At 41.0% G+C, this 19,302-nt stretch overlaps 1 protein-coding gene and 1 pseudogene across 1 annotated transcript in view; both read left to right on the top strand.

Annotated features, from left to right (window-relative positions):
- The first annotated feature begins 6,588 nt into the window (after positions 1 to 6,588).
- Positions 6,589 to 19,302, top strand: part of C4H1orf87 (chromosome 4 C1orf87 homolog) — an 81,161-nt gene continuing 68,447 nt past the window's right edge. The window contains exon 1 of the mRNA XM_021679942.1: positions 6,589 to 6,695. Within this exon, the coding sequence (XP_021535617.1) occupies positions 6,589 to 6,695 (107 nt within the window). The remainder of the gene's footprint in view (positions 6,696 to 19,302) is intronic.
- LOC110571779 lies at positions 8,943 to 15,345 on the top strand (annotated as a pseudogene).

Below are 19,302 nucleotides of genomic sequence, written 5' to 3'. Positions count from 1 at the left end.
ACAGATTGCCTGAAGTAACACCATCCTAAGCACAGAGCCAGGTTTGGAGCCCAAGCAGTTAGGGCTTGTATTGGGTTGAACTGTGTCTTAGTGTTGTAACAAAAATACCACAGATTAAATAACATAAATAACAACCACTCATTTCTCACAGTTCTGAAGTCTGGAAGTCCAACATCAGGGAGCCAGCCAATTCAGTGCTGAGAGAGGGCCTCCTTCCTTTTGCAGAGGTACGACTTGTGGTACCCTCACTGGCCAGAGAGAAAGGGAGCACTCGTCCCTTCATTTCTTTATAAGGGCACTAATTCCATCATGAGGGCCTGCCCTTATGACCTCACTTAAACCTAATTATCTCCCAAAGGCCCCATCTCTGATACCATCACATTGGGGATTAGGAATTCAACATATTAATTTTGGGGGGGCCACAAACATTGAGTTGACAGCAAACTCTATCCCCTCCAAATTGAAATCCTAACCCCCAGTATCTTAAAATGTGAGCTTATATGGAAATAGGGTGATTGCACAGGCAATTAGTTAATGACGTTATCCTGGAGTAGAGTGGGTTCGATGTGCCACAGGGAGAACACTAGTGAGCAAACACAGAGGCTGATGGTCTACCAGCCAAGGAATGCCGAATATTGTCAGTAAACCACCAAAAGCAAGAAGACACAAGCATGGAACAGATTCTCCCACACCACCCTCAGAAGGCACCAATCCTACTGACACCTTTTTGGACTTCTAGCCTCCAGAACTGTAAAATAATAAATTTCTGTTGTTTAATTCTCCCACTTTGTCGTACATTGTTATGGCAACCCTAGTAAATTAATGTAGGGCCCAAAATTGGCTCATCTAATGAGTATGCCCCATGAGCTTGTTTCTCCAGAGCCATGACAGGGGTTTTAAAAAGGAAAAGAAACTTGGCCATGTTTGCACTCTGTTCTAAAATCAGCCTGTTGTTGCTCTTTTTACCTGAAGTCCTCCATTAGTCATAAAGATCATTGGCTTGGGTCCTGTATGTTTCTTAGGGGGGAAAAAAGTGTAATGCTCCAAATTCTTTGCAGTACAGCTCAGTTTAATGTCGGTATCTGTCCCCTCTATTTTTTGAACAGGGACCTCAATGCAAAATCCTTCATTTTTATAGATCTATGATTAAACTGTTTTAAAAAAGCAGTGTTTTATTTTTTTAATCTTTTTAAAAGATTTTATTTATTTATTTATTTTAGAGTCAGGGGAGAAGAGCAGAGGGAGAGAGAGAATCTCAAGCAGACTGCACTGAGCAGGGAGCCCGACACTGGGCCTCAATCTCAGGACCCTGAGATCATGACCTGAGCCGAAATAGAGTGTCGACCACTTAACCAACTGAGCCACCCAGGCGCCCCCAAAAAAAGCAGTGTTTTATTGCTTCCTGTTTATAAACTCATTCTACTTTGACTAATATAGGCAAAAACAAAACATTGGAGACAATTTTTTTTCTCCTTTTCCTTACTCTATTTGATGGTAAATGTAAAATCATGAAGTTTTAGGAGGGAGCATTCTTCCGTTTCCTTATTATAGCTATTCATCTTTCTTTGGGGAAAGAAAGAGAGCCGACTCTGTTGGAAGATGTTTCTCTGGAATCTTTCTCTGGTGACTTGTAATCTAAAGCTGTTGAATTCAAGGAAAGTTTTAACCACAGTATTTAATCTTCTGGAGACATTTATTACATAGCTTTTTGTTTTGCCTTGTTTAATATAAACCACTGGAGAGACATTTCCTGGTTGTGTCATTTCATGAACCAGAGTGTGAAGTAGAAAATCCCAGATAAGAAGAGGCCACTCCTCCTTAAGAATTCTACCATAGAATCAGCATTCTCAAAGGGAACTAAAACCTTAAAGCAGTGCCTATGAAAACATTAATAATAATAATAATAGTAATAATTATAATAACAACAACAATGCCTAACTGCCACAGAGGAGGTAAAGAGTAGTGGCTATAAAGGTACTTCTAGAATCAGACACACCCGGATTTTTTTGCAGCTCTGAGTCTTCCTAGCTACATTCCCTCTGAGCAAGTTATCTTCTCTAAACCTCAGATTCCTCATCTCTAAAATGGGGATATTAAGTCCTTATTTCAAAAGATTGTTGTGAAGATTAAATAAGATACCAAACGGAAAGTTTTTAGCACAATGTCTGGCACATAATATTCACTATATGTTAGCTGCTACTGTTATGAACAAGAATGCAATTTATGAAAGCTTATTCCATGCCGGGGGCTCTAAGAATATTATCTCCAATCCCAATAGCAATCTTCAGGGTAATTATTGTTTGTCTCCACCTCAAAGATAAAAGTGAAATTGCTTATTCAAGGTCATTTGGCTAGGAAACGGCAAAGCAGAGGTTCCCTCGGGTCTGAAAAAATATATCACATTTCAAATGAATACCTTCAAACTGACAGAAGAGCTGCAACGGAAAGCCTCCCTTTTATATCATTGTGTTTCAAGTTGGCATTTATAAAATCTTTAAGTCAAGATAAGGTCAAAGGAGTGTCTTTAGTAGAATATCTGATTTGATCAAAATTGATTTACTTCTTCAAGGTTTATCACAGAATTAACAATGAAACTTAAAATGCCATTGAATCAATTAACTGCACCCCACATATGAACCTTAGCAACCTGAAGTTTGAAAGTCTCTGCATTCACCAGGGCTCTTTGGGTAAAGATTAACAAAGCTCACCTCAAAATATCTTAAGAAAGAGGGAAATTTTTCACTTCTGTGTTTGGAAGTTCTAGAATCTTTCTAGCTTCAGGCATAGCTGGATCCAGGCTCTTTGCTCTCATCCCCTTCCCACACTGGTTCCATTTTCAGCTCTGATCTGGCTTCCATCTCATCTGCTGAAAAGATATTTATGTATTGACATAAATATCTGCCAACAGCCTCAATACCTTATCCTCACACTTTAGTGACCCCAACAGATAGAAGGCCTCTTTGTCATCCAACACCTGTACATTGGTCTTCAATAAGAACTCTGTTTGGCCTACGTAAGCCACAGAGTGAGATCAGTTCTTTAAAGAAGTGGGTCCTTCAATAGCATTGCATTTGTTTCCTATGGCTGCTATCATCAATTGTCACAAACTTGGCAGGTCATGACAATACAACTTTAGTCTCTTAGAGTTTTGGAATCCAGATGCCCAAAATCAGTCTCACTGGGTTAAAGTCAAGGAGTTAGCCGGGTCTGGTTTCTTCTGGAGTCTTTTTCTAGCTTCTGGAGGCCACCTGCATTTCTTGGCCCAAACCCCTTCTTTAAATCATTCCAACCTCTTGCTTTCATGGTCACATCTCCTCCTTCCTCTTCTGTAGTCAAATATCCCTCTGCCTCCCTCTTCTAAGGACACTTGCAATTATATTTAAGACCCACCTGGATAATCCAGAGTAATCCCCACCTCAACATTCTTAACTTACTCACATCTTCAAAGTCCTTTTTGCCACAGAAGATAAAATTGACAGGTTTTTAAGGATTAGGACATGGATGTCTGGGGGGGCCATTATTCAGCCTACCGCAAGCATAGTCCAGGAAGGTATGGAAACCAGTGCAAACAAATAGCCATACTATCAGGCAAAGAAAGATACATTTTATAAAAGAGAGAAACCACGAACGATACAGAGAATGGAGAAACCATTTTCAGCTTCTGGGATCTGACTTGGCTTCTGGACAGATAATTATAATAATGATGATAGCAAACATTAATATTGCTCATTATGTGTCAGCCATTGTTCTAAGTACCTTACTTATATAACTCAATTAATCTTCACAAAAAGTCATCCTCGTTTTATAGAAGAGGGAAGCTAAGGCACAAAGACTTTAAGTGATTTGCCAAAGATCCCTTTGAACTACACAGCTAGGATTTGAACCTAAGGTATCTGATTCCCAAGTGCATACTCTTGACCATTTGAGATGAAACTTAAAGAATGGATTGCAGGCTGACACAGTGAGTAAACAGAAGGGTCCTGTACAGAGAGAACAGAATGAAAAAGGCACAGAAGCAGAAAAATAAGAGACAGATTCAAGCCAGTCGGTAAACTGGGTGGGATGGAATATAGCAAGCCTAGGAGAAGCAGTGGGAGATCAAACTAGAGAGCTAGCCTGAGGATAGGTCATAGAAGACTTTGAAACCATGGACAACCTCTTTGACTGGTGGGAGTCCTTTGAGACCTTGGGTTCAAGGGGGCTTATCAGAATTGTGCCTTGGGAGGACTGACCTGTGAAGCTGGGCTGGAAGAGTAAATAGGGAGCTGCTCTCTTTCCTCTACTCTGAGGTACTTTGTATAGCACAGAATGTGCCTGTGTGTCTTGCTCACTAGAGAGTGAGCCCTAGAGGGGAGCTGAGTGTATCACCACACTGCATGTGCCAGTAGATGATATAGAACCACAAAGCACAGTGGAGCCAGAGGGTGGGAGGCAGGCAATATGGATGCTGGGGCTGCTGCAGCTGGAAATAGTAGCACCACTTTGGAGTCAATTTAAAGTGTCTTTACCCATGTTTGCTGAAGTCTTTAAACATATCAAAAATTTTCTGGAAATTTGGGAGGTGTAGGAATATATATTTTCAAATCTAGGCTCTGTCAATTGCTTCAGTGGGGTCTTGGGTAATTACTCAACACCCCAAGCCCTATTTTTTTTTAATTTTAAAATATAGGGGCGCCTGAGTGGTTCAGTCGGTTAAGTGTCTGCTTAAGGTCATGATCCTAGGGTCCTGGGATTGAGTCCCCCATCCAGCTCCCTGCTCAGCAGGGAGCCTGCTTCTCCCTCAGCCTCTGACATTCTCTCTCTCTTTCTCGAATAAATAAATAAAAATCTTTAAAAAATAAATAAAATTATGTTACTGGTAATTGTTAACTTATAAGGTAAGGATAGTTGTCTGGCTCAAATGAGGGATCTGCCATAAAATTAATTTTTTATACTCTTATTTAATTTCATCGCCGATTTACCTTTACATCTGTGTTACTACTTTTCCTCATTTTACAGATAAGGAAATTGAACCTCAGAGGAAAGAAGGGATTTATCCAAAGCCATACAGTGGAAGGGCCTGGATTTGAAGGGACAAGTACAAGATTCCAATTACCTGCCAATTTCACCAAGGAAAAATGAAGCTTAAGGGAAAGAGCGGGACAAGCGTGACTACACAGGTGAGCGAGATGAGCTTCAAGAAAAATGCTCACAGATCTTGGAGACGCTCCAAAGCACAGATTTGAGAACAGATACTCTTCCCTGTCTGCAGGAGCTCTCAGGCGCCCCGCGGAGGAGGCCCCAGCCACCCTCCGGGGAACGGAAACTTGGTCCCCGCCCAACAACAGCCTCTGCGTCCTTAGCGACCCGGGCAGGAGCAGCCCCACGAGTCGGGCCCTGTGATTGGCCTGACTCCTGGGCTCCTATCGCCCGCCCTGCTCCCTGCAGGTCGCCGAGGGTCTCGATCCTGGGGAGAAAACAGATGGAGTAACCCTGAGCTGCCCGGGTGGGGAAACACCGCCTCAGCGGTAAGGCCAACCCCTCTGTTCTATCCCAGGAAAGGGCTCAGGACTGACGCACAGCTGCTGGGCAGAAAGGGGACCCCCACAGTCACAAACTTGTGGTCCTTGAAGTTTCCAGACAGCCTCAAAGAGGCTGCAGATCCCCCTGGATAGGGCTACCCTCTCAGAGCAGGTCTTTCTTTCATGCAGACCACACACCATGTGAAGCTGGGGTCCTGGGAAAAGCGCTGGTCTACCTCAGACCTGAGCACTAGAAACGGGTCTAGTCACACTCGCTTTGTTGAGTTTGGTCAAATGATACACCCTCTCCGGGTCTTGGTTTACCAATCTGTAAATCCAGCATTTGGATTAGAATGATCTCTGAAGAGCTTTCAGTCTGTGAGGGTCTCTGAAAGAGAGTGATCAGCCTGGGGCCAGGTTTATAGAACTTCTAAGTTGCCCTTGGCATCAGACCTGTATAAACACCCAGTATTTATCTAATACAGGATCTCAACTTCAGATTCACCAGATTATTGCAGAAACACACACCAACAATAACAACAAAAAATCCCTCTTTCCTATGTACAGCACTCCTTCAGATGCATTATCTTATTGGATTCACCCTAAATCCCAGAAAGTAGAACTGGAATTATCCCAGTTTTGTAAGAAGGGAAACTGAGCATGAGAGCTGAACATAAGATCTTCATATAACCCGCTAAAGCCCTGGTTTCCTCTCTGACCTCACAAGAATCCCATCTGCTATCAAGAAGGTAGAGTTTCCAAATGGCTCAGTAGACCTGTTTTTGCAGACCTCTTGAGTGGGATTCCCAATTCTGCTCATTACTGATTCTATGCTACTGAGTAAATTACATAACTACGTTATGCCTGTTCCCTCACCTGTAAGACAAGAATGATAATCGTAATTAAGAATATCTTACTCATGCCTTTATTAGGAATGTCAAGTGAGATAAGATAGGTAAAGCACTTGGTCCTGCTATTATTTTTGTTAATATTGACAAGGATGCTAAACTGACTAATGGGAAATCAAGAGGAAGAAAAATTTACTTATTTTCCAACCCAAGGATTTGAAAGGGCTTTGAGAAGAAGCATGCCTTCTGTTTGGGAGACTCCCTGTGGATCAGAAGCAATGCCTGAGACAGTGGTGAAAATCATTGGAAGTAAACACTTTCGGTACCTTGTGGAGAAGCCAAAGATGTAAGTTTACTGTTTGACAAATACCTGTTTTGCTGGGAAGATAATGAAGTCTGGGGCTTTTTTCTTTAATCTAGAAATTTACATTTTTAAAATGTTGTCCATGGAAAATTAAGCCATTAAGAAGTAACAGTAGAAGTAAAATAGTGTTGATAACTTCCATGCACCCTGTTTTCCTGATATTTTTCATCTTTTTAATTCTCCTTACTCTTTAATTACGTAGGCAGATTCTCCAAATAGATGAGGAATATAAGCCTTGAGACATTTATAACTATTAATGGGGTATTGCTGCTGCTTTTCATCACGTTTGTAATCTACTACATGTAGTAATTTTTTGGGGGGGGGAGGGGAACAGTGTTAGTTAATTTGTTATGAATTAAAGGAGTGGGATTAATAATGAATCATAAATTATAAGATTTTCACTTATTCTTATTTATATTCTATACTCCTCCAAGCAGGGCCTTCTTGGAGCATAGCTAAAGGGTCTTTCTTCCCTTCAAGCTCATCACAGTCATATTTGAGGGAGGACACTCAGGTATCTCTAAAATTCACCGGGTACTTGGCACAGAAGGGTATGACTAGGTCTCCCTTCCAGCGTTTTGGTGGTTCCCAAAGGAAAAAGAAGGCACTAGACCCGCCTTTCATGAAGTAGCAGCAGTCAATAGGTGCCTCTCCCACCCAAGATTATTGCCATAGCTTTTGCGTTTATTTCAGAAACCCACAGACAAAACAAATAGACAAACAGAAAAGACCTGGCCTCACAGAACATAGGTGCAGAAAGTAGTGGATATCATACCTGGCTGTCACCAGAAACATCTAGAAAATCCTTAAAATAAAGATCTGGGGTCCAACCCAAGACCTACTGAATCAGAATCTCTGAAGATGAGGCCATTGGGACCACTGTCAGGGAGCACAGGCTAATTAGCAAATTGGTTTAACTCTCTACCATCAGTATTGTCGGCCCAGAGAAATTCCAAAGTGAGTGCTATAATCAATTAGTAGTGTCTGTCCTGGCACAGCAGTGAGCTTTGCAGCCCATGAGTCCTGCATCTGGGATCCCTACAGAGCTGAGAGATGTGAATTTGAATCCTGGCTCTGTGCCTTCTTGGCCTTTCAACATCGAAAAAGTTAATTAATATCTCTGGCCTCAGATTCTACCATCTCTCAAGTAAGGCTAAAACACATGTATCTAGTAGGGTTGTTCTGAGGACCAAATGAGAAAAAAGTATGCAAAACCCCTTTCCAGTGCCTAGTAGTATATTCAGCATGCTCAGTCAGTGGTTCTGCTATTATTATTGAAGCATCTTTCCAGGGATACAAGACATTTAATAAAAAAAAATCAAATCTCATTCTATGGAATGCTTGCCATCCTTTTTATATTCTATGTCTGGGAGGCAGTCTACCTCTGTTTTGTAGATGAGAGAACAAGACACTCTGATATAATCTTGTAATAATCATAATTGTAATAATAAGATCTCCTACCAAATGCCCATGTTTGGCAAGGGAAGTACTAGGATCAGTTTGGATGCTCTGCTCAGTTCTCCTCCTACCCAGAAGAGGACATTACTATTCCAGGAATTCCATTCCCCTCTGGGTTCTTTGTTTAGCCCCTTTCATTCCAAATCTTTTCCTTTTTCCAGAAGTATCAGAGCCTAATGCTCCTAAAGGGGTTGCTGGGGGAGGGTTCTTGTCCTTTTAAATAGGGAAAAATTCCCTTTGTCCTATAAAACTGTGCCTTTTCTTTTTTCTCTCTATTCTTTAAATTTCAGAATCCAAGAAATAAAAGAGTACATTAGATTAGATACATAAATTGTGAAATAAAAGACACAGTTCTGTTTCTTCTATGATAACTGTAAAAAAAAGTTTAAAAAAATATTGAGATAGGTTGCTTTTTTGCTGTTTTCTATGGGTTTGATGTTACTGTTGCTGGAATGACATAGGACCATTAACATGCTTTGCTAAAATATTTCTGTATGGTTCAAGAATAAATGATTCTCAAAAGGGTTTTTGTTGCTGAGGTAAGGACAGACCCACCACTATCATGTCACGCATGTCCCAGAATCTGTCTCTGAAGCATTTTAGTTGTGTTGCATCTATCCCTTTCAACCTGAGCCTCAAGAGGGCTTTTTCTTTGGGTTGAATCTGTTGAGTCCATTAGTAAAATATCTATTTAGGAAACATAAGTGAGGCTTTTTCTGCCCACGGTGTCTCAGATTCATTCTTAAGGAACTGAGAACTTAATCTTCCAAAATGTCAAAAAGACCATCTTATGCCCCACCTCCCACTCCAGCTCCTGCAACACAAATGCCCACCAGGGTTTATGGGATACAATCCATACAGTCATCTCGCCTGTAACAACTAGAGGCTGGGAGGGAACCCGGGCACCAACAGTCAGGTCATGGCATCTTCTGGTATTACGATTCCAAAACCCCCAAAACCACCAGATGAGCCACTGATGGCCTACATGAGGTGCAGCAGAAAGGTCTGGGACCAAGTAAAATCTTCCAACCCCGATCTAAAGTTGTGGGAGATTGGCAAGATTATTGGTGGCATGTGACGAGATCTTACTGATGAAGAAAAACAAGAATATTTAAATGAATATGAAGCAGAAAAGAGAGAGTACAATGAATCTATGAAGGCCTATCATAATCCTCCCCCTCCTCATACCTTGCTTACATAAATGCAAAAAGTCATGCAGAAGCTGCTTTAGAGAAAGAAAGTCAACAGAGAGTCTCACATGGAAAAAGGAGAACCTTACATGAGTGTTCAGCCTGCTCAAATCCAGATGATCCTGATGATGGCTTTTCAGTGACGCATAAGGCCACCACCCGTTTCAAGAGAAACTGCCGCCTCATCAGTGAAATCCTTAGTGAGAGGGTGGTGCCAGACGTTCATTCAGTTGTCACAACAGCTAGATTGCAAGTCCTCAAATGACAGGTCCAGTCCTTAATGGTTCATCAGTGAAAACTAGAAGCTGAACTTTTCAAATAGAGAGCAACACCAGGAAAAGAAGAGGAAATTCCTGGAAAGCACAGATTCATTGAACAGTGGACTTAAAAGTTTGTGTGGTTTGAAAGTCGGAGTGGATATGGAAAAAACTGCGGCTGAAATTGCACAGGCAGAGGAACAGCCTCGAAAAAGGCAGAAGGAAAGGGAGAAAGAGGCAGCAGAGCAAGCTGAACTTGGTCAAAGCAGCATGGTTCCTGAGGAAGAGCAAGCTGCAAGGAAGACCAAGGAGAAGAAAGATGACAAGAGAATCCCGACGGGGACAGAGGAGACACGCCTTGAAGAAGCTACAGAAAGCACGTCTACTCCTGAGGACAAGGAGAGCGGGCAGGAGGGGGTGGACAGTACAGCTGAGGAAGGGGCCCGTGGGAGTAACGCCGGCTCAGAGAGCCGCCGGGCCACAGTGGAGGAACCACCAACAGACCCCACGCCGGAAGACGAGAAGACGAATAAATGTCGCCTTGCTCAATGTGTTCTAAATACTTTTTTAAATGGAAAAAAATGTTTTTTGAGTTTAAAAAAAAAAAAAAGAAACATAAGTGAAAGCCAAAAAAAAAAAAAAATGAAGTCTCTAAAAAGAAAAATCACAAATGAATAATGGATGGAAAACAGAAATCTTCCTGTATAACCACATTTAGTTCAGATTTTCTGTAGGATATGTGGAGATGATGGAATAGTATGTCAGACCTGAACGTGATCTTCATGGTGTAAACCAGTGTATTAATTTGCTAGGGCTGCTGTGTCAAAGCTCCACAAACTGGGTGGCTTAGACAATACAGAAATGTATTGTCTCACAGTTCTGGGGGCTAGAAGTCTGAAATCAAGGTGTTGGTAGAGTCGTGCCCCCTCTGCAGCTGTCCCAGAAGGAGAGCTTCCAGGTCTCTCTCCCTGATTCTGGTAGTCTTGTGCCTCATGGCAGCATAACTCTAAAATTCACATGGCAGTCTCCCTGCATATGTGTCTGTGTATAAATTTCCCCTTTCTATAAGAAAACCAGTCAATTGGATTAGGGGCCCATCCTATTCTAGTATGACCTCAATTTAACTAATTACATCTGCTATCACCCTATTTCCAAATAAGGTCATATTCTGATGTCCAGGGGTTTAGGACTTCAACATATGAATTTTATGGTTCAATTCAGCCCATAACAACCAATCTTCTGTTTTACAGATGAGATAACTGAGGCCTCGGTTGGGCTTGAAGTGAGGCCGGTTACTAAGAACTAAGACTGGAGTCAAGCTCCCTCCCTCTATCCTTAATTTTGCCTGTACAGTTATTGACAGATGAAAGGAAAATACTCAATACCCATTTAGTAGTCAAGTTCCTCACAAAAGAGATCAATCTCCAGGCTTCAAAGAGCGAAACAAGTGTCCCTGAGTTTTGCCACCATCATTTGCCTCCCAGATCACCAGACTTCCAACCTGCTCTTTCTCTCTTTCTCTAATCCATTTTATAAAGGCATGCTCCCCATTGGGTAATCCCTGGACCACCAGCATCAGCTTCACCTGGGAGGTGGGTAGATGCAGAATTGCAGGCCCCTCTCCAGACACAGTGAGTCACAATCTGCATTTTTGTCAATTCCCAGGTGACTCTATGCAACATTACAGTTTGAGAAGCCCACTTCTCAAGTACGGCCAGCATCATCTTTCTAAAATGCAGATCTAATGAGGTGCCACCACCTCTAGCCCCAGATTCACCCACTCCCTCTCCTGTGGGCTTCCATAGCACCCTTAAGGGACTGTTATACTCTGTGACGATTTCCTATGCATTTCTGGCTTCTTTATTTAGCCCATGTGCATGACCGCACCCTCAGCACTAAGTACAAAGTCTTATACATATTGAAAGCCTAATAAATTAGCTACAGCACAATGGGTGCCAAGAAAAATAAAGATCTAGAAAGACAATACTCAGTTGCTTTCAATCCAAGTCTAAAGGCCCATGTTGCTAAAGTAGCATGCAGATGTTACCATAGGACCCTAAGTAGTAATCTTTGATTGCTCATGGAAAGCAAGATAATGCCAACTGACAGGAGACAAATATTCCCATTTTCTAAAAGGGGATAAAAATGGGTAATAAAACCACAAAACTTGAAGCTTATGGACAATCCCTGGCAAAATTGCAGGCCAAAGAATTAAATATATTAGTTGTGAAAACAAAAACACAAAAGTGATGGTCACTAAGGGTTGGTACATGTTGACTAAAACCAGATTATGCCAACATGGTGGTGATTGAACAACTGATGTCAACATTCTGTGTTAGAGGTGGAGAGGTTGAGAGGATTTGTGTGTGACCCTGTTTTTAGTCAACATTTTTTAATCCATAGCTGAAATCTCTTCAGTAAACATGTAGGTAGAAGAATGCTGGAAAGCCCTAGCAGAAAAATGAGCTAAAACCAACAAGATGAAATCAATGGAGATATACGCAAAATCTGTCCTCAGCTAAGAGTACATGTAAATGATTATATTGAATAAATGTTTGGGTTTTACTTGTTGCAAAATAATAGAAAATATATCTGTTGGCCTCTGCTCCCAGTTCCTGGCATGGAGCTCCTAAAACCCTTGCAGTTTCCTAAGAGATAAGAGCACCAGGTGCATCTTTTGTCCTAATATTTGGTCTTTGACCCTGGTTCCTGACACAAAGTCCCTAAATCCCGTGGGATTTCCTGGGTGATGCAGTGTCTCTGCTCCCATGAGGATACTCTCAATAGGCTCTGGACAGTTTCAGGATGGAGGCTGGTCACCAGAAAGACCAAGCCATGATTACAAACTTAGAACTTCAGCCCTACCCTCCATCTTCTGGAAAGGGGAGAAGGGCTGGAGATTGAGTTAATGATTGAGCATAACTACATGATGAAGCCTCCCTAAAAATCTCAAAAGTGTGGGGTTCAAAGAGTTTCCAGATTGCCGAACACATCTATGTGCTGGGAGGGTGGTGTACCTGGAGAGGGCATAGATGTTCCATGCCCTTTCCCACATACCTTGCCTTATGCATCTCTTCCATTTGGCTATTCCTAAATTATATCCTTTTATAATAAATCAGTAATCTGGTAAGTAAACTGTTTTCCTGAGTTCTGTGAGCTGCTCTAGCAATTTCATCAAACCTGAGGAGGGGCTTGTGAGAATCCTGATTTATAGTAGGGCTATCAGAAAGACGGGGAATAACTCGGACTTGTGATTGATGTCTGAAGGGGATGGGACAGTCTTGTGGGACAGAGCCCTGAACCTGTGGGGTCTGTGCTAACTCTAGGTAGATAGCATCAGAACTGAATTGAATTGTAGGGATACCCAGCTAGTATTGAAGAACTGCTTGGTAGGGGGAAACCCACACACATTTGGTGACTGGCCATATGTGGTAGTTGTAGAGAGTAGAGGATAAAATGGAGTGTTTTCCCCTTTACGTTTCTGTTTGTGCTCAGCATGAGCCGAGAGGATCCACAGAGAGGTACGCGGGAGGCCCAATGTATTCAGAACTGGATATGCCACCAGGGCAATACTGTACCTCCTTCTGCATGCCACCTTTTAGGAGGGACCCTCGCACACTGAAAGTGTGGGCACTAAAGGTGTAGCATGATGGAAGGTCCAGGGTATGAACTGTGGCTTAGGGGAACATTTACAGAATCTGGGGATTGAGTTGTTAAATAAAAGAGGAATTGGGTCCATTTCAAGTAATGCCCATGAGTAGAGATGCTTCCAGTGAATAAAGGTGGCCTCTATAGTTCCTTCCAATGCCAAGAATCAGTGACCCAAAGCACTTCATTCCATAGTTACATTGCTGTTGGTATAGTATTGTTCAGTAAAGGGGAAGCTGGCTGCAAATTTTTATGGGAAAGGGTAGCAAATATTTGTTATAATGTGTGTTGATATTGATAGCCTAGTTTAAAAGTTTTGGTGTTTTCCCACTTGATTATCCTGGAGCCCATATTCTGTTATTTTTTGATCCCTCAAAGCCCTTCATATGAATACGTTATTTTTTTTCTTTCTTGAACTTTTTAAAAGCACTAATGTTAACAGTTTTAGAAATTAATGCATATATGGAATTCCATCAACATCCTTTCCACAAACATTGAGCACCTACTGAGTGCCAAGCCTTGGGAATACAGCAATATATCTAAACTTCTAATGATGGGAGACACATAGTAGGCATACGAATAATGACTGTTCAAGTGAGCATAGTGCCATGAGGAAAAATAGAGGAGGGTCGTAAGGGTATGTTGAGTCACGAAGGGTGTTCTCGGAAGGCCTCTTTGAGCAAGTTATTAGTTAGCAGTGAGCTGGCTAGGATTGGTCCGACTTCAGCCTGGAGGGCATGACTCGCTGGATTCCAACTTTCCATAAAACTAGCAGTTCTAGTTTCTTCTTCCTGCTCCTGCCTCCAAAGAAGAGGCTGCAACTTCCCACAGCCTCAAGTTCTCCAAATATTAGACATCTGACTTTCCCAGCAACCGCTGTACACAGCACCTGCTATGAACAGCACCTAAATTGACCACCTGGAGCCCAAGCAGATTTTTCTGTACAAGGCTGCCTACGCTTATTTCATAAAAAGTGAGAGAACATGGTTTTCCAGGAGCACAGTACCCAGAGATCAGGGTACCCACGTAGCTGCCACTATCCTGCCCAGGAGGAGGTTCAGCCTTTCCCAAGTGGCATTACAGGTGTTCACCATGACCCTGGTGCCTCCACAGATCTGCTCAGAGAGTAAACCACACAAATCCCTGAGGAAAGAACATTGTGGGCAGAGGGAACAGTGAATAGAAAGCCTCACGACATGTTTAGGGAGGAGCAAGGAAGCCAATGTTGGTGCAGCAGAGTGAACAAGGGGCAAGGGGACAGGAAATGAGGTCAGAGAGGCCAGCAGGGCTCAGATCCTGGGCTGTGTGGACCATGGTAGGAACTTAGGGTTTGTTCTATGTAGAATGGGAAGCCATTGGAAAATTGTGAGCACCAGAAGTCACAATCTAAAGGATGGTTCTGGCTGCTGTGTGGAGGATAAATTCGAAGAAACCTGAGTAAAAAGAAAGGGACCATTTAGGGAGTCTTATGGTAATCCACGCAGGAGATTGTAGAAATGACCAATTATAGTCTCTATAGAAAACCTGGATATGGGGCGCCTGGGTGGCTCAGTTGGTTAAGCGACTGCCTTCGGCTCAGGTCATGATCCTGGAGTCCCGGGATCGAGCCCCAGGTCGGGCTCCCTGCTCAGCAGGGAGTCTGCCTCTCTCTCTGACCCTCCCCCCCTCATGCTCTCTATCTCATTCTCTCTCTCAAATAAATAAATAAAATCTTTAAAAAAAAAAAAGAAAGAAAAAAGAAAACCTGGATAAAACTTCGTGATTTAAGAATTCAAGTACTCTACTTATTCCTTTTTGAAAAGAACTGATCATAATGCCTTATCTTTGTTTATTGCTTTTCTTGCTGTATAATCTATATACCTTAATATTCAGGAACTCAATCTTTCTTTAAAACAGAGCAACATCAGAGCACACACTATTATATCCATTTTTACGAATTCAAAGTGATGGAGTATTATGTTAAAATCATACTTCTTTTATGCCTTTTTACTACAGGAAGCTGTTTCTTTATTAATCTCCTACAAAGTGTTGCAAGACATAGGCGTAAAACCTTCAGTAAGAGTATATGGCATTATGTGAATGAATGCCAAATCAGTGATATAAAAAAAAAAATAGGTGTCCATCAATCCTAAATATTTGAAATATTAACTAAAAATATGTTTTAAAAATAGAATAAAAAGTAAACAAAAAACAATACACTATTTACAAGATTTATGACAGGAGAAAAATTAATCCTCTTAATGTATGAAGAGCTCCTGCAAATCAGTAGGAAAAGGATGAGCAGCCAGCCCAGTTTCACAAAGTGGCAGAAGATCTAGATGGGAAATTCACAGAAGAAGAAATAAAAATGAACATTAGATATGTGTGTGATGGGGGCAGGAGAGATTCAATGTGATTGGCACAAAAAAAAAAATTTAAACAGCAAGGAGACATTATTTTTACCAATAAAATCAGAAATATTTTATAATGGAAATATCCAGGGTTGACAAGGATTTAGAAGAAAAGAGTACTCATACACTATTGGCTTTTAAGTATACTTTTCAAAAGCCTTAAAAGTGCACGTACTTTGGGGCGCCTGGGTGGCTCAGTCGTTAAGCGTCTGCCTTTGGCTCTGGTCATGATCCCAGGGTCCTGGGATCGAGCCCCGCATCGGGCTCCCTGCTTGGCGGGAAGCCTGCTTCTCCCTCTCCCACTCCCCCCGCTTGTGTTCACTCTCTCGCTGTCTCTCTCTGTCAAATAAATAAATAAAATCTTAAAAAAAAAAAAAGTGCATGTACTTTGTGATGAGCACTGGGTGTTACATGTAAGTGATGAATCACTAAATTCTACTCCTGAAACCAATATTACGCTATATGTTAACTAACTAGAATTTAAATAAAAACTTTAAAAAAGTGTATGTACTTTGGCAGAAGATCTCTATCCATGAATCAGTTCTGTAGAAACAGTTATAGATGGATATATGGTTTGGTTTCAAAAATTTACATAATAATGTACAAGTCAGGTCCAGTAGGAAACAGATCACCTAATTCAGATGAGGTTGATTCAAGAAGGGTTTGTTTATAAGAGTAAGAGAAATGTAAGCTGTAGCAGGCACCACAGGCTTGCAGAGGCAAAGTTGTGACCAGCTTTCAGTTTGCAGAAATGGGAAGAGGAGAATGCTGCCAAGGAGGGAACACTCTGTAGCTCAGGCCACCTTGAGAAATGTAATGACCTTTGAGCAAGAAACACAAGGAGCTTAAGGCAATGTTGCAGGACAGAGCCATCTTCTGCCAGGGCTACCCATTGGCCAAAACCAGCCAGAATCAGAAGGCATGAGAGCAGATCATTTGTCCACACAGATCAGCTTCCTGGGGTAAGGAAGGAGGCAGGGAGCTAGCAGCAAAGGAATATGTCCAATAGGGCAGCAGTATTTAAATTAGTAAAAATTGGGGAACAGTAAATGTTCAACAAAATAGGACTAGACAAAGAGTTAAATAAACAAAAGAGTTAAATAAACTCTTGTATCTGCATGTAATGAAATACTATTAAGACATTTAAAATGTTCTCACAGAGACATAAGTATCAATGCATAATGATATCTGCGATAACGATATCTAATTGTGGACTGGAAATTCTTTAAAAGATTATAAAACAGTATAATCCTAGTTTGGGATGTTTGTATGCCTATGTGGAAATTTTCTACAAAGAGATAATATAATACCTTGCCACATTTAGTTTAACCACTTATAATTTTGAGGAATCACAGATTTATATTTGTATAGTACCTTTTCTTAGAACTTAATTTTTTAGGGCAGTTTTAGATTCACAGCAAAATCGAGAGGAAGGTGCAGAGATACAACATACACCCTCTGCTCGGATTAATGCATCATCTCCCCGATTATCTACAGCCCCCACCAAAGTGAGACATTTGTTACAGTTGAGGAACTCACACTGACACAGCATGATCACCTAAACTCTATAGTTTACATTAGGCTTCACTCCTGGTGTCCTACATTCTAAGGTTTTGGACAAATGTATAATAAGTATCCATCATTATAGTAGCATACAAAGTATTTTCCCTGCCCTAAAAATCCTGTGCTCCATCTATTCATCCCTCTCCTCCTTCCCTATAGTACATTTTTCAAATCCATGATCTCCTGATACCCCACTTTTGTTCAACCTAATTAAACAAAATAACATAGCAATAATTATTACTCCCCATTCCCATAGACCATGTGGATGTATCCAGAGAGTAGTAGAGAGAGAGAACTGTTTGTGCTACATCCTCTCACAATATGGACAGAAGTCCTTCCTCAGAAATTGTGCCTTAAAGCACTGAGATAATTGGGAGAAAGGTGAGCCAGTTGCACAATCACTTTGCTTAGACTTTCAAAAGTGAAACAGGCTAGAATGCAGTGCACAGGACATTAAATTTCAAGCTGATAAAGACTGGCTCAAAGATTTAAAAGCAGTGCAGGCTGCAAAACTCCTGGGTATAATCCACGTGAGGACATCATGATGAGACAGTGTTGGGGCTTTTGTTTTTTGGGTTTTTTTGTTGTTTTTTTTTTCTGTAAAATCAAGGAAAATGATTCTGAAGAATTGTGCTTAATCAGAGCAGATTTTGATACTGATTAATCTGCTTTGTTTTTTAAAGTGAGTGACTTCTAGAACTTGTATTCACTGTTACTCGTAAATTACAAGGTGGTCAGTTAGATTACATGATCTCTTTTTACCTATTTAAATAAATTTTCCTCAGTTCTTATGTACTACAAAACTTTGGTCTTTTGAACTTTAGTTTTGCCTATCAATAAAGTCCAGAGGTCCCAAAGGAAAGAGCCTCCCTTCTGTACTCAGGTGACGAGGGAGGTGTTTATAAAGGAGACAGCACTCTACTTTGTGACTCATATAAAATTATCATTTGTCAGGGTTGACTGAGAACCAGGCTCAGTGCTAAATATTTTATACATCTTATTTTGATAAGGATTATTTTTCTAACCTCACAGATGAGAAACTGAAAATTAGAGATGTAAAATAACTTGCCAAAGTCAAATGACATTTGGAGCTAGGATTCAAAATCAGGTCCATGGGACAGATAGTTCATGTCCTCAACTACTATACTAATACTGCTTGTAATTATGGGTAAATTTTGCACAATTATGGAAAGGACTTCCTTTTTCTTTATGCTGTTGTTTCTCAAACTTTAGTGTATCTAGGAATCATTAGACATGTTTGCTAAGAATACAAATTTTCTTGTCCTGTTTTCAGAAATTCCAATTCAAGGAGTTCAGTGTTATCCAAATTTGTGATTTATTATCCAGAATCCTGAATGATTCTCACCTCAGGTGGTCTGAGGTTCAAAGGTTAGAAATCACTGTCATTTTCTCCAAGTACAAGCACTTCATCCAACCTGGGTTATTTTTCTACCTCTCATTTCCTCTTTCAACTACATTTTATATGTCAATTCCTTCGTGAAAGAAGATTCCAAAGTGAAGTTAGCATTGCTAAGAGGAGCATTCAAAACAGGGAGGGGAGAATATTGAGGAAGCAAGCAAGGCCTGTGCACAGCCTCCTGTTTCAATTTTTGGAACACCTTGGACCTTTGACTTGTCAATTGCAACTTGACAACTGCACGGAAACAGATATAATGTAGTATCTATCAACTAAATAGCCACTTGTGTATTAGTTTAACTCTGTCAGCACTAATCATAATTTCTTCAAAACAAGCTATATAATCTTGTGGTTTTCGCCTTTTTAAGCCTTCACTATCTGTTTGCAATTTGGAGCACACTTTCAATTTCAGTCAACCCTGTGTCTCTGAGATTGCAATCCCTCAAGACCCCAAACAAATGCTTTTGCTTGCCTTCTAGCCTCTTCCTCTTGGTCAACACCTTCGTGGAATCATTTCTATCCTTTCCTTAAGCAGATTTGGTTTGAAATTCCTCTATGATCTCCTTTTTTCATCCTCTATTTTTTCAGTTATCACACTATTTTTCATAAATTTGGAGACAAAACAATCCATTGAATGCCCAATACAACATTGACCAATAAGGTAGT

This window comes from Neomonachus schauinslandi, chromosome 4, assembly GCF_002201575.2.
Source record: "Neomonachus schauinslandi chromosome 4, ASM220157v2, whole genome shotgun sequence".
NCBI classification, from domain to species: Eukaryota; Metazoa; Chordata; class Mammalia; order Carnivora; family Phocidae; genus Neomonachus; species Neomonachus schauinslandi.
The sequence above is the reverse complement of the archived record's forward strand: the minus strand, read 5'-3'. Positions and strand labels throughout refer to the sequence as shown.